This window comes from Sciurus vulgaris (genome assembly GCF_902686455.1).
Source record: "Sciurus vulgaris genome assembly, chromosome: 11".
Lineage (NCBI taxonomy): Eukaryota > Metazoa > Chordata > Mammalia > Rodentia > Sciuridae > Sciurus > Sciurus vulgaris.
This window is the reverse complement of record NC_136472.1, coordinates 115,917,624-115,944,663: the sequence shown is the minus strand read 5'-3', so window position 1 is coordinate 115,944,663 and position 27,040 is coordinate 115,917,624. Positions and strand designations below refer to the sequence as shown.

At 35.5% G+C, this 27,040-nt stretch overlaps 1 protein-coding gene across 1 annotated transcript in view; it reads right to left on the bottom strand.

The window, feature by feature from the left end:
* The window catches only part of TBCEL (tubulin folding cofactor E like), an 85,414-nt gene that overhangs the window by 36,828 nt on the left and 21,546 nt on the right, over positions 1-27,040 (bottom strand). The window contains 5 exon segments of the mRNA XM_079104104.1: positions 15,639-15,755; positions 17,135-17,261; positions 19,784-19,828; positions 19,831-20,039; positions 21,326-21,507. Of these exon segments, the coding sequence (XP_078960230.1) occupies positions 15,639-15,755; positions 17,135-17,261; positions 19,784-19,828; positions 19,831-20,039; positions 21,326-21,507 (680 nt within the window).

Sequence of the window (27,040 nt, the reverse complement as noted above, 5' to 3'; positions counted from 1 at the left end):
CAGAGAATTCAGGATGGGGAATAGATTTAAGTCCCACTCAGATTTCACCACTTAATAGTTTTGTGCCATCAAGCAAGTCAAGTATTTCTCTCTGGGACTCAAATGTCTATAAATATTAACATCTACACTACTCAGATTACAGGGTTGATGTGAGCCCTAAAATATATAAATACATTACTTGGATTATAGGGCTATTGTAAAGCTCTAAATACAAATGCTATTAATTTTAAGAGGAAGTTATGGTAAACTAGAGAGCACGTGGACATAGGAAATTTATGTTTCTCTCACTAGTTGGGGTACATGTAATGCGAATTATCGAACCTGTCCTGCTTTATCTTTCTCACCCACGGATGGCTAAACCTCCCTCTCAGGTCTGCCACAAGAACTTGGAGAAAAGCATGAATTAATATAAAAGTAGTCAATTAAACCTGGCTTATCTCCTAGACCACTACCAAGACCATGTCTACAGGACTTAGGTGAAATCAGTTCACCAATATTTAGAACACAGTGGATGCTCATGGAACATGTATCCATTCACTGAACAAAGTTTCATCTCTACAACTTACCAAAGATTAGACTATGGAATACATTTCAAAACTGAGTATATCACAAGTCACCTTGAAAATACAGGATTGTCCTCTGTTTAAAATTTTCACTTGTAAGCTTAGGGATAGAGACCATTTTAGTGCCTGATAGTTTATTTCTATCTACATAAAACGGTAAGTATCTGCATAGGATGGTTCTCTTTCCTAATACTCATGGTGTCAACTTTTGAGCTGGGTTTTGTTCATCTTATGCTTTGGGAACCTTCAGGCTGAAAGGATCTTTTTAAAAGTAAATGTATCTCCACCAACAGCAGACAACATAGAGAAGGTCCTCTGCCACTTGGAACCAGCACCAGAGCTCTTATCAAAGGCCTGTCTCTAGCTGAATACCAGCAGAATTGGTACAAATGTTTAACAAAACATCAAAGAAGTTACATTGCTATCTTCCATACAATTGGCAATTCAAAAGAATAAAAAAAAAATGTGTGGGGAAGGTGAACTCTCCCTGTCAAAATAATGATCACTGTGTTTAAGTAGCATCTTTTATCTGTAGAATTCAGAACCACTGAACTACATAATTCAAGGCCAATAGTCAGACACAACTGAAATACAGACAAACTGAGGGACTACAAAGCGGCTCGGGAGGCTGAGGCATGAGGATAGTGAGTTCAAAGCCAGACTCAGCAACTTAACAAGGCCCTAAGCAACTTAGCAAGATCCTGTCTCTAGATAAAATACTTTAAAAAGAGCTGGGGATGTGGTTCAATGGTTAAACGCCCTGGATTCAATCAAGCAAGCATGAGAACTTAAAAATTTTCCCCTCATGGCAGAAAAAAAAAAAAAAAACAAAAACACAAAACCATCCAGCCCCATACCTAAATAACTTCCAAATAGCCTGATTTTTTTTAAAAAATTATTATTCTAAAGACTGAAAAGCAACACCAGGAGCCTTCACTGGTTCTTGCCCAGGATACTCTATCTACTGTACTAGTTTCCAAGGAATGCAGACGATGCACTCTTGGATATGTGGATTTTGAATTAGAATGTTAAGGCTGCAAAATGGATTGGTAACATAAATCTACTCGGTATCTTTTGGGGCAGTTTGAGGAGGAACAGTAAGGTGGGAAAGGAGGACTAAAAACCAGTAAGACTGAAAAATCAGGAAATATTGGGTGGAAAAAGATCTTTAACCAGAGCCTTTTAAAACGATTTTTTTTGGGGGGGGGTATGGGGGATAATCAATTTCATCAGTCTACCTCTGCTCTATAGTTGGCAGAGTTCTAATGCATTTGTAAAACTGTTCTGAATTGGTGCTTAAAGCCAAGGAGCCAGGAATCTTGGGTGATGTTGCTCAGTTCTATTTCCGAGACGTGGAATATGCCTGTGAAAATCTCAAATCCTTTGTGCCACAAGATCCTGACTAAAATCCTCTTATAAAGTACTTGCAAAAAGTCAAGATAAAGTACAAATTTGGAGATTAAGGTGCTCAGAGCACTTTTGCCAGGTGGATAAATATCAGAACAGAACATCCAGCCTCCTAAGTACCCTCAATCGCTATCAATCAATTTATTTATGTTCCCAATAAAAGGATAGATCAAAATTAGTAGTATGACACAATGCAACTGAAAACAGAAAATAGGCCATGTCTGACCACTAACACTGGAAGATATACTAGATCTAACCTCGTGGTCTTATGCAACATCAATATTTATTTCACAAGGAAACAATGTGAAGTAGTATATTTCATAAAGTATAAATACTACCAGCCTCACTCAACTTCCAAGAGATATAAATACTATGCCACAGAATGCCAAAATATAAATTTTAAATCTTATAAAAATAGATTTACCGGCTTCTATGTATCCAGACTATCTTCAGAGTGAAAAAACAGAAATGAGTAAAAGTAGTACCAACAGCTGACTCCAGAGAAAAGAAATGAGGAAGAAGGGCAGGAAGATTTGCTTTTCAATGTATACCTTTTGAAAACTGGAACTCACCATATTCATAACTCATCTTTTCAAAACATAAAATATTTTAATGTAATGTATCTGGGAATGCCCTAATAATTTGAAGGATTTTATAATTTCCTCATGAGTATAAAGTTTCTATGCAAACAATTCCAAACTGGAATTAATTATGCAGAACACACAACATTATAATAATTTTTAAAGGAACTGAGGAGGAGAAAAGTAGAAATAAAATGGATGGCCAAACAGAGATGATTTTGTAATACAGAATCAGGAAAGTAAAAGCAAGCAGAAACAAAACACATCCAAGCCTCAGAATCAATCTAGAATGAAACTAAGAGGGAGCACTGAGGTGAATGGTAAAGAACATCTGCCAGACGTGTGTTCTGCTATTCTTCATCGTGGCTTTAACGAGGACAAAGCAAAAGCTCCACTATGGACTGAACACAAGAGCTGGAAGAATACCCTAAGGCTGCACAGTTTGCCTTTGCACACCAAGTTAAACATGTCAATAAAAGTTCCCCAATTTTATCCAAAGTATTCTGACTACAGTCACAACCACATCAGGAGGTGGAGATGCCTTGGGAGGTTCAGGCCTTGGGTCACCTCTTACTGTGGAGTTTTGAGTGGGGCTTCAGGTAAGCAGGAAGCCATTCCTGCAGGTTTCAAGCTACTAGAATAGACAGTTGGGAACTGATTTACAATTTGGAAAAGAAACAATAATTCAAACAGGGCATTAATTTAGGATGGGGCTAAATCTTCAAGAGTATTCATAGTTTTCATAAAAGGAAAACATTCTCGAGTAGTTTAAAATTACTTTCAGTTTCATTTACATACATCAATCTTATCTATTCATCAGAGCAGGGCAGAAAAAAACTACACTCAAAAAGTTGCCTGCCAATCTTTTGCTAGTAATATTTGAAAACAACCCAGGCTAAACATTTTGTCTACAGGCCCCACAATTTCACCTTTAGGTTCCTTGGATCAGATGATATTTCATGACAGTGATTTTTTTTTTTTCCTTTACTTAGATGTCTGTTGATTCCAATCTGAGAATGGAATTATTTACCAATTGTTCAATAAAAATGAAGTCAACAAACACATTTAGCTTTCTCTGCCATTTCTTTTCATGTCATACCAATTGGTCCCAATTAGGTTTATTTGCCCACTCATTTATGTACAAAATATGTGATCTCACAGAGCTTACTTCAGCTGAACAAGCATATACCAGAAGCTGAATCTGTGCCAAACACTGTGCTAAGCCTGAAGAAAGGGAGAATGAATAAAATCCAAACCCTGTCCTCAGGACATCGACAATCTAGAAGGAAACAAGATGATACATATCTAAAAAATAAGAAATGATTAAACTTTGGAAACATGATAAATTAAGTAAGTCAACCTTAAGGCACTGTAAAAAATTAAGTCACAGGGTGGGATGGATATTCAGGCACAAGAAACAATGGTACATTAAGGCTCAAGAGATCTGAAACATGGGCCATCAACAGTAGTGCTGGCGCATGCAGGAGGCAGGAAATTTTTTTTTTTTTTTTTTTTTTTTGGTAAACAAATGGGATACATGTTGTTTCTCTTTGTACATGGAGCCAAGGCATACCATTTGTGTAATCATAAATTTACATAAAGCAATGTTGTTTGATTCATTCTGTTATTTTTTTTCCCTTCCCTCACCCCTCCCCCCCCTCTTTTCCCTCTATACAGTCCTTCCTTCCTCCATTCTTACCACCCTCCTTATCCCTAACCCTAAACCTAACCCTAACCCTAACACTAACCCCTCCCACCCCCCATTATATGTCCTCATCCGCTTATCAGCGAGATCATTCGTCCTTTAGTTTTTTGAGACTGGCTTATCTCACTTAGCATGATATTCTTCAATTTCATCCATTGGAGGCAGGAGATTTGATGGTACAGAAGACAGCAATCAGATCATGACTGATCTTACTCAGGCTAGATTTTTATCCTGAAGAAATAAAAGAATTTTTGATAGATCACTATGAATGGAGTGCAAGGATGTAGATTACTCATCTTCTTATGCAGAATACAGAGAAGTCAAAATGATGAGAATTTTAAAATCTCTGAAGGATAGGGCAATTAGGAGTTTGCTCAACTTAGAAGTAGTTGTTTTGGTAAGTCGAGATGGTAGAAACCATAGTATAGGGAGTTAAGGAAATAAATAAGTGGAGACAATCAATGAGTCTGAACTCATTTTTGAGAGGCTTAGATGAAAGCGGAAGAGATGGGACACTTATACAGGAAGACCAGGCTTAAGAAAGAGTATTTTTCAAAAACGGACAAAAGAGGTATATAGGCTAAATTTGGGATGGGGGCGGGGGTCGAAGGAGACCAGCAATAATTAACAAACCAAAACCTGAGGAGTATTATCACCTAAAATTATAGACCAATATCCCTTATGATCAGACATAAAAATTCTTCACAAAATATTAGCAAATCAAATTCTCTCTCTCACACACATACATAAATAAAAGATACTATATAAGTAGGATTTATAATGTAAGTATAATACCAAATAGGATTTATCCTGGCAATTTAAGGCTGGTTAAACATTCAAAATTTAGTCAATTCAATTTACTGAATTGATACACTATATAAGAAAAATGGTATGATATTTCTGAAGAAAATTTTTGAGTTACTCTATTTTTGACTAACACCCATTCATAATTTAAAAGAATGGGTGTTAACACACATTCATAATTTTTAAAAAGGCCATGAACAAAAGACTCTACATTTAACAACATATTTAGTGGTAAAAAGACTAAAATTTGTATGAAATCTCAATAAACCCCAAATAGCCAAAACAATTCTAAAAGAAGGAGAAAAAATCCCCTGAAGACTCATACTTCCTAATTTCAAAATGTATCACAAAGCCACAGTAATAAAAATAGTGTGGTACTAGCATATAGACAGACATACAGGTCAACGAACTAGAGTGCTCAGAAACAAGCTCTTATAGGTGATAAGGGTGCCAAGAACATTTAATGAGGTGTTGGGAAAACTGTATACCCATCTACCAATCCTGGTTATGATACTGTACTAATGGTGTACAAAAATTTTAATTGGGGAAAGGGTATATGGGATCTTACATTTTACGAATGCATATATATTTACAATTACATCAATAAAATCTCAACCAATAAAGGGCTATATATTATAAAGTTCCACTTACATGACTTTATTGAAAAGTCAGAACTATAGGTACAAAAACCAAATTAGTGGTTCCAGAGGGCTGGAGTCAGAGAGAAAGGTCAAGGAGTAGGAGATTGTTTTTGGATGATGGACCTGTTTTATAATCTGGTTATTTGGGTGGTTACTTGACTGTACATCTGTCAAAATTCAGAAATAAAAACTAAAAAGTATACAATTCATCAATTACATCTCAATAAATCTGACTTTAAACAAAGAATATTACTAAAAGATAATCAGTAAGCAGGGCCAATCAAGATAAAAGGGAAAGGCAGAAATAAATATTATAAGAAATAAAAGAGGAGATGAATACTGATATAGCCTATCTTTCCCATTGGCAAGAATCTCTAAATAGAGAATGATGTTGAAGATGTATTGTTAAATAAACTAAAATAATTTAAACCTAGATGAAACAGTTGACTTAATAGGAAAATATGAAAAATAGCCAGACCTGGTGGAACAAACCTGTAATCCCATCAACTCAGGAGGTTGAGGCAGGAGGATCACAAGATTGAGACTGGCCTCAGCAACTTAGTGAGGCCCTAAGCAACTAATCGAGACAGTCTCAAAATTAAAAATAAAAAGGGCTGGGAATATGGCTCAGTGGTTAAGCAAGCCTGAGTTCAACCCCTAGTAGCAAAAGCAAAAAAAAAAGGGAAAATATGAAACATAAAAATATATGACAGACATGGCAGTATAGATTAGTGGTGAATACAAATCATTCATATGATGGAAAGGGGAAAACCTTCAGATTGCTATTTGAAACTACACAAAAAAATAAATTCCATCTGGCTCAGTCATAAATGTGAAAACTTTCAAAAAAAAATGATTATTTTAAGTGATTTTTGGAAAGGAAAAGATTTCCTTTAAAAAGATGCATTAAGAATAAATTATAAAGGATTAATAGATTTGACATTAAAATTTGACACTATTTTCAATAAAATATGAAAAGACAAAATTGAAAACCTATAGACTGAAAGAGGAAATTACAATACATCTTGACAAAGAATTATAAAATCCTACTTTAAATTTTGTGGTATAGAGGTATAAGAATACATTAACTATATGAAGGTATACATTAAATAAATAGGTATAAATTAAATATATTAAATATATGGAGGTATAAAATTCATTAAATTCTTACTAGTGGTTATTTTTTGGAGTAAGGAAAAAGATGGTATAAGTCAAAAGATACTTTAATTTTATCATTATAATTTTTTTTTAACAAAATGAATTTGGAATGAATATAAAGGTCTTGTTTATTATTCTCAGTATTTTTCAATTTTTTTTCTTTAATTCTAAAACGCAATTGGCTTTTTTTTTTTTTTAATTGGCTTTCTGCCATGGTCAAAACAAAAGTTCTGACAGCAAAGAAAATGTCCCCCAAGAGCATGATTTGGGAGGGCTGTTTCCCATTCTCTCTTTTCCTTTGCAGGTACATTCGAACGCTCATACATAACCCTAATCAAGATTGGGAAGGCAGCTATCTTCTGCTGGGCTGGGAAAGTGGCAAGAAGTCAAAATGAAGTCCAAGGTCATTGGAGTGACAAAAGCGGTAAGCAACAGGGAGAGCTAGCATTTCAGAGGCACTCCAGGGTGCATCAAGGAGAATGCCCCTTTTGTTCCTCATCAGACTGGCAGCTGAATGTGAGAGTGCTGTGTCAGGGCCCTTGTCAGAGGATGATGGAGCCTGGCAACATGGAGACCCCCAGGAGATTCATGTCCAGTGTAGGAATGTTCCTTCACAACAGCAGGTCCTCTGTCTGCAAGGAATATGCGGTAACGGACACAGCACACTAGGATTTCTCCAACATCCAAGACAAAACGAGCCTTATTGAGGTGGTGTCCAAATACAGGCTGCTGCCCTGCTCTCACAATAACACAGAGATACAATCAACTCTATTTAGAAAAGTCATTAGTCTTAAGCAGGAAAAAGCATACTCCATATTTCTAAAACCATACCACTGCTGACAACCAAATTCATATCTAAGGAATTCCTAACATAATCTTGGTATCATAAAGCAGGATTTCCACGGGACAAACAGAAAGCAAGGTGTCAAAAGAAAGTAAGGGCAAAGAAAAGCCTTTAAGAAACCTGTTTCTGGCTTTGCCACTGTCTGACAATAGGATTTTTTCCTTCCGTTCAGTGTTTACTAGAGATGTGTCTCCTGAAACTCCTCTTTATGAAAAGTAAAAATTTTAAAGTCTGAAAAAAGAAACACCCCAAATCAATGTATTTACTTTGCCTTACTGTTCTCAAAAACAAAAAGAAATCATTGAGCCCTCAAAGATACATGATATGTTGATTTCTAAAAGAAAAGTTGTATCCTTTTTTTACTTTTGAAACTCTCTTGAAATTAAACACAGAAGGACTGTGTATTAGTGGAGTACTAAAGAAGCTATTTAAATTCCATCTCTTAGAAGAAATGGAGAGATAAAGCAAACACAAAATAAAGGAAAAACTGATAAATAAAGGCAATATGGACAGACATCTGATACAAGGCAAGGCAAAAATAATAAAACATGTACCAGGACTGTAAATGTGGAGGTTTCTTCCTCTCTAAATGATATTTATATACCCCTAGAGAAATTCAGGCTATAAATATCAGAAAATAAGTAGAAATGCAGGATGTGTTTTCTGAGGACTACTTCCAATTCAATGGTGAAATTCAGCCCTAATGTGTACCTCTCTAAAAAGACATGAGCCACCTCCAACACACACGTCCTCCTTTAAAGTCTTAGTTCTTGACTAGGACTGTGGTTCTCTCTCAGCCTCTCCTTCTACATACAAACCAAAATCCAAAAATCCACCCGTATACCTTCCCCACTTGAAACCTGCAACAAAAGACAAGAAAAAGCCTTCCTCTCCCCATATGGCATGCGAAAGTATTTAATAGCCTGCACTGGTGCTTACCTTCTCCCCAACATTATCTGCCATTACTTCCTACTTCAAATTGCTACAGATGACTACACATGAAGAGTTATTTCATTCTTCTGCATTTTTACCTCTTAAGTACTCACATCTGTCCAAAATATTCTCTCCTCGTCTTTACCAGATTAACTCAATCATTTTCTAGGAAAGTATCTTCTTCCAGCAGACCTAAATCCCCTCCTTCATGTTCCTGGAACATAATATTCAGTGTTCTTACTGAATGCTGCTATACGTCAGGCACTGCTCTAGGCCCTGGGTAGAGAGCAAGATATTGAACAGCAAAAACCCCCTACTTCTGCAGAAATACACCAGAAACTTGAGTTAAGCCTGACTTAAATGATAAGAAATGTAACCAGACTTCCTTAACATGACTACCAGAGTTTCTTAACTTGACTCCCAAAGCACAAGAAATAAAAGCAGGAATCAATAAATGGGACAGATTTAAACTAAAAAGCTTTTTCTCAGCAAAGGAAACAATCAACAATGTGAAGAGAGAGCCTACAAAGTGAGAGAAAATCTTTGCCACATGCACTTCAGATAGGGCACTAATCTCCAGAATTTATAAAGAACTCAAAAAACTTTACACCAGGAATACAAATAACCCAATCAATAAATGGGCTAAGGAAATGAGCAGACACTACACAGAAGAAGATCTACAGGCAATCAACATTATATATGAAAAAATGCTCAACATCTCTAGTAATAAGAGAAATTCAAATCAAAACTACCCTAAGATTTCATCTCACCCCAATTATCAAGAATTATCTATTATCAAGAATACAAGTGGGCTAGGAATATAGCTCAGTTAGTAGAGTGCTTGCCTCACAAGCACAAGGCACTGGGTTCAATCCCTAGCACCGCAAAAAAAAAAAAAAAAAAAAAAAGAATACAAGCAACAAAAGGTGTTGGCGAGGATATGGGGAAAAAGAAAAAGGTACACTCATACATTGCTGGTGGGGTTGCAAATCGGTGCAGCCACTCTGGAAAGCAGTATGGAGATTCCTTAGAAAACTTGGAATGGAACCACCATTTGACTCAGCTATCCACTCCTTGGCCTATACCCAAAGGACTTAAAATCAGCATACTACAGTGACGCAGCCACATCAATGTTTATAGCGGCTCAATTTGCAATAGCTAGATTGTGGAACCAACCTAGATGCATTTCAATAGATGAATGGATAAAGAAACTGTGGTATATATTTACAACGTAATACTACTCAGTCATAAAGAAGAATAAAATTATGGTACTTGCTGGTAAATGGATGGAGTTGGAGAATACCATGCTAAGTGAAATAAGCCAATCACAAAAATCCAAAGGCCAAATGATTTCTCTAATAAGTGAATGATGATACATAATAGGGCAGGGGAAGAGGGTAAAGCATAATGGAGGAAAGATGAATTGTGCAGAGGAAAATGAGGGGTGGGGTTGGGGTCCGGGGAAGGAAACAATAAAATGAGAAACATCATTACCCTAAGTACATGTATGATTACACAAGTGGTGTGACTCTACTTCATGTACAACCAGAGAAATAAAAGTTGTACCCCATTTGTGTACAATGAATCATAAAATTTTAAAAATTTAAAAAAATAAAGAAATGTAAAAGTAGGTTAAGAAAATTATAGGAGACAGGGATGTGCTATGTTTAGGTAGGGTGGGCAGAGAAGTAGTCTCTAATAAGGTGTCTCTGAGGGAGAGAGACTTGGTACATTCTAAACAGGGGAAAAAAAATATAAAAGCCTGAGCGGGGCGTGTACTTGATGCCTTTGAGGAGCAGCAAGAAAGGGTTTGTTTGTTCAATATTATATAAATCTGAGCCAAGCATGATGGCACACACCTGTAATTCCAGTGGCTCAGGAGGTTGAAGCAGGAGAATCATGAGTTCAAACCCAGTTTCAGAAACTTAGCGAGGTCCTAAGCAACTCAGCGAGACTCTGTCTCTAAATAAAATGTAAAAAGGGCTGGGGATGTAGCTCAGTGGTTAAGTACTCCTTTTCAATCCCTGGTGCTAAAAATAAATATATATTTATATATATCCAAATTCTTATCGGGTGGCTGCTATGTAGAGAACAGGTTACAGGGGAGAAAGAGTGGATTCAGGGAGATGAGTCACTGGGCTACTATGACAATACAGCCAAAAGACAGTGATGACCAAAGTCAATGGTAAGAAGTAGTCAGGTATCATACATATATTTTTTTAAAGTATAACTTAGAGAAAACAACAATAACAACAACAACAATGGACTGTAAGTGACCAGAGAGAAAGAAATCAAGATGAGTTCAACATTTTTGCTTAGTGCAACTGTAAGAATAGGAAGATGAAGGAAAACTCACAGAGGAGCAGGCAGGGTGGTGAAGGATTGGGCACCAAAATTCAGTTTGGTTTTAGACACAATGGGTTTAAGCATTCATGTGGTGAGGCTGAGCATGTAGTTGTAGTAAGTATTAGTCTGGAAATACAGGTAGGTCAGGGCTGGTGGCATAAATTTGGTAATTATCAGAATACAAACGACATTTACAGCTCCAGGACTGGCTAAATGCATGTGGAGGATGAGTGCAGAAGAGAAGAGATCCAAAGACTAAGGCTGAGACAGCTCAACCTTTCGAGGCTGGAAGATGAAGAATATCCAGCAAAGGAAATACGCCGCTAGCTCAGCCCAGATGGGGTTTCTTGACGGCAGACACTGCTTTTTTGTCCTTTCATCTCCAGCATCTGGCTCAGTGCCTCATGGTTTAAAGTAGGTATTCAGTAAATAAATTAAACTGCCCTCTGAAACTCAGCTACAATCCAGAGTTACTTCCTAGAAGTTCTCCTGGTAAGGCATAAGGGTTTAATAATTGAAATATGAGCAGCTCCGCAAGGACATCTTTTTAACTACCTGCAGCACACACTGAACTTACCATGAAACAGCACACCACCACTACACGAGCCAGTAAGAGACAGCATGGTGAGGCTTTAAAAGCAAGAACCTATTAGCCGGACGAGGAAACACTATGATGTCCAAAGGCCAAGAATCAGAAAACAGATTTTTCATCTTTGATTATTTTACAAAATAAGCAAACATAAACTATATGGTTGACTGCTCAGTTTTTGGATTAGTCCTATTACCAAAAGCAACTACAGTAGGGAGGCTAAAGAGCGACACCTATCAGAAGGCAATAACAGGTCACTGAGTACCTATAAGAAGCTCTAAAGCTGTTATAAGACACACCTAGAAATCATAGAAATATGCCTCCCTTCAGTCCACTAAACATTTTATTCTGAGATAGGAAAACAGAATATGTAAATCTTTGGATCATCCTTAAAAGACTTCTACTGGCAAAATGACTAATCACATAGAAACAGATGTGAATAATCTAACTGACTCACAGAATAATTCTTTTACCACAAAGGACAATTGGCTGAACATAATGACTCTTTTATTCATGCCCTCAAAGACATTTTGAGTAACTTTTCTTACTTACATCTAAGTAGAGTTATTTCATGTTTAACAGGCACAAGACAGGAAAACGAAAGAAAGAGGAAAAGCTCAGGAAACCAAACCAAGGGAAGGATGTTGCAGAATTTAGCACTTACAGGAAAATTGAGTCAAACACTGATTTAAAAAAGAAAATCCATGGTCAAGTGAAAAGAAATGCTTCCTCCAAAATAAACAGAAACCTCCATGCTTTCTAGAAACTAGAGCAGAACTGTGATTTTCTATGAGACAGTGAATTATTTAAAAAGAAACAAATTTTTACCTTTTACTAACTACGAACGTGCTATTCATTATTCATTAGTATTTTCTGGAGAGATTATGCATATAATTTGGAAGACAGATAATAAGCATAGTACTAACACTCTGTTTAGATATCACTATTCTGAATTCATAAGAAATATGTTTTAATACAAATTCTCAAGTTCTTATTCATCACTTATTATTGCCATCAGCATGAGTGCTATTATAGCTCCTTTAAAGTGCCTTACGTGGTTCCTGGCGTATCACAAGGACTCAAAAAATATTTTATGGCTAAATGGATAATTCTACCAGGAGACTTATATGAAAAATCACTAGGGAATAGGTACAATAGTAGATAGAGGTCAACTTTGCCTGTCTGGCATCTGAATGCCCTTCTGATTGAAGAGGAAATCCAAGATACATGAGATGCAGGAAACTGAAAGAAGTTCAAAATCTGAAGAGTAGATATTTTCTTTCCTACTCCCTGAAAGCAAGAACATGGGAAAATGACAGAAACCTGCAGTTTTAAATCTTTCAGAGTAGCACAAAGGCACAAGGTCTAACCAAGATTATTAACAGAAAAAGAGGAATAGAGAATTCAAAGGCATGACTACAGATGTCTGATGGCAATGAAGTCCAGCAGGTTGCTGGTGACTGTCTAATATTCGGTGTCAGAAGCATATTGTTACAAAGCGAAATACAGAAATCTTGGCTGTGCCTTGCTTCCCATTAATACTGACCAAGCCTAATTCTCTAATCTTGTCAATTCTGTGGGCTACACAGTATTTATTACTCTTTTACTAAATTCCTACCCTACTTAAGTTGGTCAAAGTTGATTTCTGCTGTTTGTACTAAGAAACTGATACCAGGGAGTGGATTACAGGCAACAGACCCTCAAGTAAATAAGGGCAATTTGGGATTGGTTTTTGGACTAAAGGGGCTACCAGCATTCATGGAAGACCTTCTGTAAGTCTTTGACATGGAGTAGTAAAATAATTAATTATCAACTCTAATCATGTGATTGATAGAGTGCTGCCAAGAATGAAGGGCATAAAGAATTCAAGACTATGCCATTCTATGGGTACATGATAGTTTAAATAAAAGAAATTAAGGTCAAATCCCTATAAATTAGGCCCAAGGCACAGACTGAAACCCAGGTGCTATTAAGAAAAGGATCCTTTTTCTCTTATAACAACAGAGTTGAGGCAGTCATAAAAAAATGCACAAGGTCTGATGCTCCAAGTTGCTGATTCAAGTCAGTTAAATCTGCGTTGAGACTGTTATATGAAAGTTGGAGCATTGAGCATTAATTAAAAAAGAGAGAACTGAAAAGGAGGAAATGGGAAGATTATTAGTTGGGCATACCCTGAATCCTCATTTAGGTCCTCTTGCTAGCAGGGTAGCAACAGTCTGATGAGACTGTATCTCTCTTGCTTGAAAAGGCAGTAAAATCGGAAAGAATTCCTTTGGGAGAGTAAACTAATTCTCCATTTGCTTCACTGTTCCTCACATACATTCTGCTGCTTTAGCATCAGATAACAACAGCATGTTCTGTGGGGTTAATTACAAAAACACCAAGAGAATTACAAGACTTTGGCCACTTATATGGTCAAACATATTGGAAACAAGTACAGAAGCAGATTCATGGTTTAGACCAACAAGGGAAAGCAATTTTGTTCTACCTATTTGTTGAGATTCTGAATGCAAAAGCTACCTTCAGCAGCTGAGAATCATTCTTTATGTCTATCCAGTTGGCTGATCAAAATTGGACTGGTCTATGCCAAAGGAAGTTGAGATGCCTATTATAATTTAGATCCAGAATGTCCCCCAAAGAATCATGTGTTGAAGGTTTGGTCCCCAGCTGGTGGCACTATTGGGAAATGATAAACTTTAGAAGGTGGGGCCTAGTTGGAGAAAGTAGGTCACTGGGGTTGTGTCCTTGAAGGGTATATTTTGTATCTGTCCCCTTCCATGAAGTTCCCAGCACCACGAAGTGAGCAGTTTTGCTCCACCAATGTACTTTCTGCTCTGATGTTCTGTCTCACCAGAAGAGGTCCAGACACAATGGAGACAAGTGACCTTGGACTGAAACCTCTACAACTGTGATACAAAATTAATCTTTTCCTCCTTAGGTATTTTCTCACAGCAACAGAAAGCTAACTAATTCATTGCCTAAGCCTTGTTCTTAATCCTGCCTAACAATTCTTTCAGTTTACTAATATCCAATATCATTTCAATAATTTTTTAAAAGTTAATCAAACTTGGTTTCTATGACTTCCACTCAAGAACACCAAATAGTGTGGAGGCATAAATGCACTTCTGGATAATTATACTCTCAGGGACAGAAAACCATTCTCTTTATATATCTTTCTTGTTACAGACTGGAAGTTTAAAAACTATAATTTCAAACTTTTGCTCAAAGCCAGAATACTTATTTCTTCCATTAATATATTAGATTGAACCAAATGAAACTATAGATATTAGACCATTTTTTTCATATGGCTTAATATGTTGATGTTACATTGAAAGATACCTATTTTTGAAGTTTGTTTTTTCTTGCATATTTGCCTATATCACATATGCTATACTTCCTTCTACCTGAACAGAGTCTTAAAGGTAGTTCTTCACCAAACAATAGACATCAGCTCTTTCTATACTTGACAGTGTTTACTGATTTAGCCCTCAGTATTTCTCTTCATACTCAACCATCCTAATTCCTTTAATATTTCCTTAAGAGTCCATTTTCCAGTCCTTTTCTCATATTCCTGAGCCTGCTATATATCTGCCAAATCTTCCAAACTGCCTAACTTAGTATATTCTACAAATGAAATAAATGAAGAGACCAATTTTGGTGTAGGTGAAAAAGTGCCCCTGTATTAAACCAGCTGATGCAGAGGAATAAATGCACTTGAGGATAATTATACCATGAGGGACAGAAAACAATTCTCTACGTATATCTTCTTATAACAGACTAAAGTATAGAGCAGGAACTGTTGAATTTGTCAAATGCTTACCTAATCATCCTTATCACATGTGCAAGGCTAAAAGAAATATACTGCATAAATGAGATAAAACTGGTTTGCTTTTATGTTTATTCCTCTTTTCTTTAAAAAAAAAAAAACAAAAAAAAAAAACAAACCTATTACCAAAGTACTCTAAGAAGGAGTCAATCACAAATTATTTGATTTCACCCCAAAACAATTGTTCTTAAATTGCCTCATCCTCTAAAGTGTTTTGCTATGCTGATGAGAGCTCTTTTACCTGAATGGCACTTCTTCCTGTGGAACATCCACATAGTAACGAATAAAAAATCTCTCAGAGTCTTCTCGTTCTCCATCAGTAACAACACTGCCATTAAGTTTGGAAACTGATGGCAATCTGTAAGTTAAAACCAAAAAGACATTTTAAGACACTAAAAACATTTAGCTTTAGAAATAAAATAACTGGTTTGAGGCCCAGTCTCATTCTTTTGAAAGGACATATTTGATGTAGTTTTGTTTGTACGTAAATACTGACAAAATCTAAACTCATAAGAATGGGTCAAAAAATCTAGTGTGATTTTTGAATGGGATACTAACCTTTCATAATCCTACCTCACTTTTCAAAATAAGACTTTAGGGAGCACTGTCTAGCTTAAACCACATATGTCATTTTAAATTAGAATATAATCAACATGTACTCAGGTTTAAAAAATAATTAATGAACTATTTTATATTCTTTTATTTATACAAATTATTTGAAATACTGTATCTATTTTGTACCTATAACACTCTGATTCAGACATGTTTCAAGTGTTCACAGACACACGTGGCAAGCGGCTGCCATATTAAATAGTGCTGGTCTAAAGAAGAGTTAACATAACATTGCTATATAATTCAGGAATTAATCTATTATTTTTGCAAGAGAATTGTGTATAGAAAATAAAGCACAGAGCTTTCTTCAAGACATTCCTCTTTAAAGAAAAATTACACTGACATTTCTTTCTTCAGTGAGATACTAATGTATATGATAACAACTGCAAAGCAGGAAGGTTCTGCAGAGCATTAGTCGGTCAGAAAGATCAATATCCTGTTTAAAGAACCACTCTTCTTTAGGGAACCTTAAAGCCTACTGTTCCTCTTTCAGAACTACCACGTGCAGTGCACAAAAAGAATAAAGCAAAGCTCCATGGCCCTTTCCATTTCAGTCGAAATTTTATTTTCCTGAAGGTTTATAAAAAAATACACACTCATGGGAAATTCCAGTAGTCTTTGAGGCAGTGTCTGAGACAAGAAAGGCAGGGGAGTCAGAGGAAGAGATACTAACGGTGGTAGTCAGACCTAGTAAATGTATATTCAAGAGGAAAATACAGCTGCTGCTGAAGTAGCTCAATTTCCAGGTATTTGCACTTTAAGTAACCATTAGGTTAAGAGAGAAAATGAGGACAAGTACAATAGAAATGATTCCCCATCACACAGACTTTTACTTTGTGACCCAAAAGAGGACATCAAATATTCTAGTATTGAAAAGCATAAAAATAGAAAGATTTGTGAGGAAATTTTCAGTGGCCTCAGCAAGACACCTCCATTTCACGGTTTCCCCATTGTATTACACTGCTTTTTATCCAGCACTGGAAGGTACAGAAGCAGCTCCTTCAGGCACAATCTACTCAAGAGACAGATGAATTCACAGGGCACTATCCCTAATTAGTGCACCATCTCTTTAATGAAACAATAAGGCCTTGTGAAAAGAAAGCAAAAGAAATCGGGACAACAGACCTGGCTATTACCAATTTCCTTCGCTCCTCGGTGGTGTATGGCTGCAGAAGAGGAATTCCTAACAATCTCACTTCTTCAAGTTTGGGAAATGAATTTAGTTTGTCTATATCTTCCCAAGACTGCAAACCTAATTTGAGAAAGATATTGTTTAAGTTAATCCAGAAAAGTACACAAATAAGCTAAACATAGCAAAAGAAATCACCTCAATAATTTCTTAACTATTAAGATGATCATAAATTAAAGAGCCTAAAAATTTTCCCTATCCAATACAGTTAAATACCATAAAGCTTCCTCAGTCTTTATGATCTCAATGGTCAAGGAGTGACAGCCCTGTTCTCCAACATCCTCTCATCTTTCGGTTCTATCAAAATGGCTTATATAATCAGGGTTACAGTAATTTCAATAAGCAGGATGTGTGCGATGAATACACAATTTTTTAAAAAAGTGATATGACCGACTCATTTTACTCTACAGATTCATAGAATGGAACTATGATCAGAGGCAATATTGTCATTCTCACATTTTACCTGAAAAATCGAATGGGATAAGTCAACAGAAATAGAAATCTAATATTGTCATTCTCAAACTGTCCTCATTTTGGTGAAAGGGGAAATAGATACAAAACGTTATTAAACAAACAAAGCCAGAAACCTGAATTTATGAGTAAGGAGAAGATGTAACACATTAAGATTCTTAGTCCTAAAATGAACTGCCCTTGGTGAGAGCAAATGTATCATCCAAGATGATATTTGATTTCCAAGTAGGTATGACTTCCAAATAGGAAAACCATTCCTGTTATGATGAAACTGGTCAATGTTACAACATAGGATAACCATTTCAGAGAACAACAAAGTCCTTCCTATTTCTGTTGACCTTCAGCAAGGGTAAAAACAGAGAATAACTGAGGACTCTGGAACAAACTATCCTAAGTCACTGTCCTTTTCACTTACAATGGCACTTCCACCCAGAAAGGAAGAAAAGAGTTAGATCAAGTGTGTCAAATTGTAAAATGAATAGCTTCCTTGTACAAAGTACCGACTATTCAAATTTATTTCCGACCCAGCATCTCCAGGGTGAATTAAACTAAATTTATGTTTTTTATTGTTTTGTTTTGTTACGGGTTAAAGTTATTTTGAATCATGTAGTTGTTTTAAGAAATAGGACGAAAAATGATGTAATAAGTAAGAATAAGAAAGGGAGAATATTTTCTTTAAAAGACACTTCTGATAAAGGACTGTTAGGCAAATATACAAAGAACTCAACAATATGAAAATGAACAACCCAACTAAAAATGCTCAAAATGCCTGAAACAGATGACAAGTAAGAATATGAAAAAGATGTTCCACATCATGTCATTAGGGGGATTTCAAATTAAAATAATGAGATACCACAATATATCTGTCAGAATGGTCAAAATAAACAACACAGACAACACCAGACACTGGCAAGGATATAAAGCAACAGGAACTCTCATTCATTGCCAGAGAGAATGCAAAATGACACAGCTACCTTGGAAGACAGTCTGACAGTTTCTTTTAGAACTAAACATACTCTTTACCATAGATCCAGCAATCATGCCCTTAATATTTACCCAAACAAGTAGAAAACTTATGTCCACACAGAAACCTGCACACAGATATTTAGAGCAGCTTTATTTATCACTGTTGAAACTCAGAAGCAACCAAGATATCCTTCAGTAGATGATGGATAAACTGATGTACATCAGAAAATGGGACTATTATTCAGCATTAAAAAAAGAAATAAGCTATAAAGTCATGAAAACACATGGAGGATTTAAATGCATATGACTCAGTCCAAGAAATTAATTTTAAAAGGGCTATATACTGCATGATTCCAAATATATGACACTCTAGAAGAGACCAAACTATGGAGATAGTAAAAAGATCAGTGATTGCCAGGTTTAGGGGTTATAAATAGGCAGAGCAGAAGGAATTAAGGCAGTGAAATTGTTCAGTACAATACTACAATGGTAGCTATGTGTTATACATTTTCAAAACTCATAGAATATACACCAAGAGAAAACCCTAATACAAACTGTGCACTTAGATAAGAGGTATCAGTATAGGTTCATTGACTGAAATACTACAAATTTACCACTTTGGTATTGGAGGTTGCTAGGGAGGCAGGTTGTGAGTATGTAGAAACCTCTGTCATTTCCTATCAATTTTGCTGTGAACCTAAAACTGCCTCTAAAAAAATAAAGTTTATTAATTAAAAAAAAATCTAAAAAATATTCATTTCTGTAATACACAGGATCTGATGGTAATAAACTATTACAGATCATAGGAGAGTGAGAAGCCCAAATAAAATGGTCTAGTTTGTAATTCTTTTTACTCAGTCTTTTACTAACCAATTCATCAATTTCACTTCATCACCCCTTTCATAGCATGACCTCTTTAATGTATAAAATATAAATTACTAATATAATGCTAGGTCACTTATATTTACCAGAACATTTATGAAAATGAATGCCTTAAATTTAGTCAATCAACAGGCAACCTGCATGTCATGTTGAAAATTCATCCTATAAAAGGTAGAGCTATGACTGAAAGAAATATACTTTCATTGCATTTCATGCATAAGCTCAGATCAATTTGCATATAGAATGAGAACAAGCCTGTACCTCACCTGATTTGTGGAGGCTGATGGATCGCAGATTAGGAAACAACCTGCCAATGAATCATTGGGCTCCTCAATAGCATTTAAATGATTGTTGGCCAGGACAAGGGTATCCAGTGAAGGAAACATCACTCCTAACTTGCGTATTTCAGTCCAGTCTTGGAGGTTATTGTCTGTTATATGTAGGAGCTTAAGAGAATGACAGCAAATAGAAGAACAAGACACTGTTTCATAGTCATTAAGGCACAGGAAGAGCTCCTCCAAACTGCAAAAAGAAAAGGAAATATTTTATTGTTTAAAGCCGGTTCATTTTCACCTTACATCTATTTTTATTCATTCAATAAATAAATGAATGCCTACTACATGTGAGACTCTGGTAGTTAGATAGAGAAAATATAAAGATGTTTTTCTGAAGCTCAAAATCCTGTATAGCTGAGAAGACAAAACCTAAAGTATGTAAAACAGAATGATATAAGCTAGTACTAAATTAACTTTGTGCTTAAATAATTAAATGCTAAATTAAGCAGCACTAATTACAAGTATACTAGAGAGTGATACAGGAATGAATTCAAAATTGGAGTTGGAATAACCAGGAAGGATGCATGCCCTTGAAGGAGAGATGTATAAGTTTAGAGGAGACAAAAGGAAATTCCACACACAACAGAAAAATATTTAAAGTTGAAAATAATAACTATTGAATCCCTACCCTATGTCAGACCCTGTGCCAGGAACATTATAGATTTTATTTCATTTCTGTTTCTAAAAGGTAAAAATAATTATACCCACTTTACAGACCAGGAAACCAAGTTCAACCAAGTTAAGTAGCTTATCAAAGATCTATGGTTATTAAATGGAATTGGAATTTATAAGCTCATTCAGTACCATGCTGGAAGCTGCATGCAGTGAGGAAACCAATCTCACTGGAAAGACACTAACAAATTAAGATACAGTAAGTAGTATGGGATGAGATTCTGAAGGGCTTTGATAATTTCCATATTCAGTCGAAGACAATACAGCTTCAGGTATTTCTTTAGACTATTTCCTTTGCACACTTATATGCATAAACAAAGACACAAACAAAACACAATAAAACATTTCTAAACTGACAAAAGGAAAATTTCTTAGATTATGGAAAAGCATAGCAGGTCAATTTCTCATAATTTAATCATCTACATGCTAACACATTTTCTATGGTTTTCTTTTTCCTCCCAAAGAAAAGGACTAAGGCAAAAAAATTTTAAATTGGGTAATCAGAAGATTAAAATGGAGAAAGGCTGAGTTGATTTAGAAGTGATAAGTGCTTCTCAGGAGTATTTTCTAGCCAAAAGATGATATATCCCATGTCTTGGTGATACTCAACACAGAACAAATATTCCACTGGAAATGCTACCAGATTACCCTCAGACCCTTATTCTGATTACTTCATTTTTTAACCTCTTTCTCCATTCAATCTGCAGTTCTAGTATTTCTGAGACAGGAGATCAGCAGTTATTCTATGTACTAACACAGATGGAAACATAACTCTCTGTGCACCATGCTCTCAGGTCTTACTCTGGTAACTCCTGTAGGATCGTGTGGACTGTCTCCCATGAAGCTTTGCTGTTGTTGAGGACAAGTTTGCGAACCCCAGAGAAGGACCCAGCACATGTTCTTTCTAAAACTGACAAATTCAGAGGGTTGGAACTCAGGTTTAGAAACTCCAACTGGGGAACATTTGACACAATTTTACTGACCTAGAGAGAAAGAAAAAAAAGAAAGTCATATCAGGTGGTAATCGGAGCCTTTAAATAGCAATCACACTCAAGAAGGCCTAAGTGAGTGGGTCCCCAGGCAAAGGGTCATTTACCTCAGGGAGTCCTACTTAGTGATGGTACCCACAGAGCAGCGTAAGTGATTTCAACAAATCTTGGCAAACAATTTAATATCTTTCTATGAAATAGTACCATACTAACAATGGCAGAAAACAAAGATTTCCTATGCTGCCATTAGCAAGGTCTCTGACTCTGCTCTGTGATGATGTTCCCTTTGATAAAAAAAGATAAGAAGATAGTTTAGATGACATTCTATGCTATAAATGTTTAAAGAGTTGAGAATGGATCATGTAATTGTCTTTGAATATCTTCTTTCTCTCATTCTCAGCAAAACATTAAGGCTAATTAAAGGTTTCTTAAAAACCACCTGGAAACAATTCATGTGTTCAAAATTGACTGCACAGGCACAATCACTTAAAAAAGTTTCATTTTGGCTGAAAGATATTCCAAACTTTACTTAAAAGTCAAAAGAATCCATAACTGTATATTGATTGAGAAAGCATGGTCATCACTGTAATGATTTAGCTAGCAACCTCATAGCTAAGAAGGGAAAAAAAGCAAATGACTGAACATGACTTTTTGCTCTACACAATATTAGTCTCTTTGATATGGCTTACTTCATAAAATTCTCAAAAACAACTTACAAGACTACTTTCGTCCTAATAAATGAGAAAACTGAGGTTCAGAGATATTAAATAATTTGACTTAGTCTCAAATATCACATCTTAAATTAAAAAATCAGAATCATTATTTTTTCCAACAGACCACAACTAATATATCACAAATAAAACAAGAAAAAATGATCAACTATTGAAAAGTAGCTGGCACAATCAATGAGAAGGACTAGCTTAAAGAAGTAGGAAATAAATGCTAACTGCCCAGTAAATGTATTAAGCATTAAACAGCCAGACAGTGTGGTAACTAAAGTTATGAAAAAGGGAATACAAAAGAGTAGTCAGGATTAGTTTTAGAGCTGGAAAACCTGGGTTTGAGCCAGCTACCAACACTTTGTAGCTATGTGATTTCAGAGAAATTACTTAACCTTTCCAAATCTGTTTCCTCACTCATAAAACAGGGAAAATACTACTACCCATCTCCATTACAGGATTGTTGGTAACATTAAACAAGATACATGTGTCATGCACTCAGCACAGTAATTGGCACATATTTTTAAAACTAAATCACATGCAAAGTATATAAAAGCAGATAAAGCAGGGCACTTAACATTTACCAAATAAACTAGTAATGCAAAATCATTCAATAAATGTAACTAATACTAATATGATAAGAAAAGTATGAGCCATCAGGATCATTGGTAGTATTTTCAAAATATACAGATTCCCAGTTTCCACCATGAACACTGAATCAGAAGCATCATAGAGAGGACCAGCTGAAGGGTTGGAACCTGGACATCTGTGTCTTCTTAGATTTCTTGGAGGTAATACTAAAAGTATATAGAGTAGAGAATGATGGGTAGAAAGAAAAAGTAATCTGTACTTTACAATAAATCAACAGTGTATTTTCAAGGAGCTCTAAAATCAGTGAGAAGTCGATTAACTCCAAAAAATTTCAGAGAAGTCAGTCGGAGGGAAAGTTCCTCACAAATTCACTATTTCATCTATTCCCCATACTAACCCTTTGAAGTGGGTGCCACTTTTGTTCTCATTTATCAAATGAAGAAATGAGCTACCTTTTAGAGAAAATACACTAGGTTTCTGTTTAAAGTGTGAGGAATTTATACCAACTATATATATTTTCTTGCTTGGTCCCTTTCCTAATCAAATGGTACCAAACATCTGTGCAATAGATGGCCAGAATCTGGAGTTTAGTCTGTGACTATAACACAGTTAAATAGTTCATTCAGGACCAACCCTATACTACATTCTATGACTTCGATATTAAAAATAGAAAGAATTTTCATAAAAAAGATGATGGCCAACTATATTTACTACTTTAAAGGCTAAAAAAGTGGAACTTTGCTCCATTTGAAGCATGAAGAAAAACCAGTAATTATAGTACGAACCTAGTTAATTAGAAACAAAACATAAACCCTATGCTAACCACTCCCATATCATATTTTATTTTTTTTAACAAAGAGGAAAATAATAAAAAATGGATAACTTGAGGGTTTTAAAGCAATTTCTTGGGGAGGTTTCCCAAAGCTAATAGATGTGTGATATAATCTTCACAGACTGTCTACACTACTGCACAGTGAGAACATGAATTTATGATAATGACTTGTATATCCTAAAAATATAAAATTGGACTAGGATCTCATAATTCAAGTAGGAAAAATACTGTATGGTAGAAATAAATAAATATTTTCTTTTTAAGGGATGGAAATAAAAAAGGTTTTTTGGGTTACCTCAAATCCATGATAAGATTGAGAAAACTATAATATTCATTACATAGATAAATACACCATGATGGAAAATTTCCTAATAGCAAAGGCTCACAAACATTCTGTTGAGTTTCTAGGGCAGTATATTGACTTCCCTTTTTTAAATTCTAAAAATAAAAAAGATTCCTCCAGCTGGAATAAGGTGAGTTTGCTTCTTTGCAGAAACGTGAAACTGAACTTAGATCACCCCTTAATCCTCCACAGTCCCGTGACTTAATAGGGGATCCTCCACTGTGGCTTATAAAAAGGAAGAAACTAAAGATTTAAGAAAAATGAAGAAAGGGCTTTAAGATAACAATCTGTAATTTATACCTAAGCTATTCACTACTTCACCTGACTAGCTAATCCCTCTCTCCTCTTAACTACTTGGTTTAATTTCTTTTATAAAATGGTTTTGATAAGGAAAAGAGGGGGGAAAAGGAGATATCTTGGGAAATGTCAGACAAAATCCTACACAGCCAAAAATTCAAGTCAATAGCTTAAAAAATGCACTTTTTTTTTTATATATCTAAGGCCCAATTTTAGAAAGGTGGTGGCAAATCTATTCTCCCTCCAAAAAGTATTACATTTCTTACTTGCTTTCACCTTAGCCTTTGGATATATAGCAGCCAATAGTTTAAACTACAAAAGAAGTTACTTGTAACATTAGTGACCATTCAGAAAACTGAAAGAACCTACTACATTATTTTGTTCTATATTGCTCTATCAATACTGGCTGAGGTGAACTTAGTTAAAGGCTAGGAACAAATGATCTTCCGGGTAATCAGACATGTAGATTGCAATGGGGTTGAAATGTAATGTCTTAAAACCAGTGACCTATGAGGCATTTGTAGTCTGGCAAAGAGTTTAATCAAGGTTAAAAATCAATATTCTTTTACTCTCAGTATTTCTCCCATCTCTTTGTGCTCTGATATATACTCTAAAGACTGGGATCTATTACAGTTAAGGATAAGGAGAAAATATAAAGGAATGATGAAAACAAAAATAAACTGGAAAATGGAAAGCTGAAAGTAGCAGCAACCAACATTACTTAAAAACTGCCTAAAGATGGACTACTGAGCACATACAGAAATGTAAAAACTTTAGTGCAGAGTACAAATAAATAGCTAACTTTCAGGCTATAGATCAATGTAACCTGAGAAACATTTAACACAAACTTTTAGCAAAGCAGAGGAAAGGCTGAATTACTTAGTGTAAGCTCTGATCCATATTATATACATCTTCCTTCTGAAGTGGCAACTATATCATTATTAAACTGTTCTCACCAGTGAGCATTAGCTCATGTACCTAATCAGAGTGCAGGCCAAAACACAAAGCACAAAGCATGTGAAATTTTACTCCCAAAGAAACAAATTTAGAAGATTCAGCAAGGACCATAGCAATTCAACTGATTCACAAGAAGAATTGGTCTGACTTTTCACCAACGCAGGCTGCAAATTTCAACCTTGCAGAACTTAGGAGTATCACAGAGGAGGAGGAAGATTAACAAGGACATTCTTATTGCATTTGTGCAGGGTGGACAGAGTATGCATGATGATCTGGTATCTCAAAGGGCCCAGAAGGCACAGACTATAATTTGTTCAATAGTGAACTATACTAGTTGTTTAGATAAATAGATAAATAAAAGCATGATCAGATTTTTTGAACAGATAAACGTACAACTGAAAATAATTTCTTAGAACAGCCCTGCAATCTGCATGCATTAATAAATTACTCAGAAGTCAGGTGACATGAGCCCTGAAGAATTTTGGTAAAAATCTAATAAAAACAGAAAACATAACAAAGAATACAGTTACCAGATTAACAAGATTATGAATTAGATAAATGTAAGAAAAGCTGAACAATTTTTTTGCTTAAACAAGAAAGCCATCTTAGGATTTGTATAGCATTCAATATCTACAAAGTGTTTTAATTATTAATCTTATCAGCAACTCTGTCTTATGATGAGCAGACTGAAGCACTAACATTTAGGGGAATTTCTTAAGATTACAGGAAAAGTTGGAGCAAGTGGGCTTGATCAATCATCAAGATATAATCATTTATTCATTAACACATTCAATAAACCTTCTGGCTACCTAATATGCTGGGTGCTCACAATAAAAAAGATAGAAATCTTCATATGAAATATACGCATAGGCTAGTAGGAAAACTATGAGGTAAGCAAGTGACTACGCTGGGATAAATCCTTTCACAGCAGTATGGGAAAATGCTCTGGGACATTATGACTATGGCTGAGTGAAATCAGGGAAAATGTCCACAGAGAAACAGCAACTTGGGCCAAGTGTTAAAGAAAAAATAGAAGTGGCCAGGGAGAGAAGAGGAAAAAGAGCACAGTCTGTTTGGAAGGAATGAAAGCAAGGAAGTTTTCTGCATCATGAACTTATCATGGGCTGTAAGTAAAAGTATATGGCTAAAATGGAGATAGATTTTCAAACATTGCAAAGGGCCAAGTCATGAAGGGCCATGCTGAAGGAGTTCAGACCCTGTGGTTTCAAGGCCTTGAAAAGCAAGTGAGGGACTTCATGCAGCAGTGCCATATCATGATTTGTTTACTCAAAGGAGTATGTGGTGGCACTGAAGAATAGAGGATACAACCAAACCCAGGAAAACCCATTAACAAATTTCTCCAGTAAAAACAAAACATAAGAGTCTAAATTAAAGCAGGAAAATGAACTAAGCAGAAAAAAGTGTTTTTCCCTTATTCTTCATAGTAGCCTCATCAGGGAACGTTATATTCAGGTGGGTAATATTATCTATAATAATAAACAATGTTAAAATGCTATTTTTGCATACTTAATTTAGAATTATTCTGTGGTCTAAAAACATAAGTTATATTAAACTGTGAGAGGATCATGATAATATGAGAAGTTGTAAAATATTTAAAATAAATTTCAATAATAAAAATTAATATTTTATAATTTGATTTCAATTTTTTTTTTTTGAGGTAGTAGGGATTGAACCCAGGAGCATTCTACCACTGAGCTAATTCCCTGGCTCTTTTAATTTACTTATTTTCCTTTTTTAAAAAAATTTTGTACCACTGATTGAACCCAG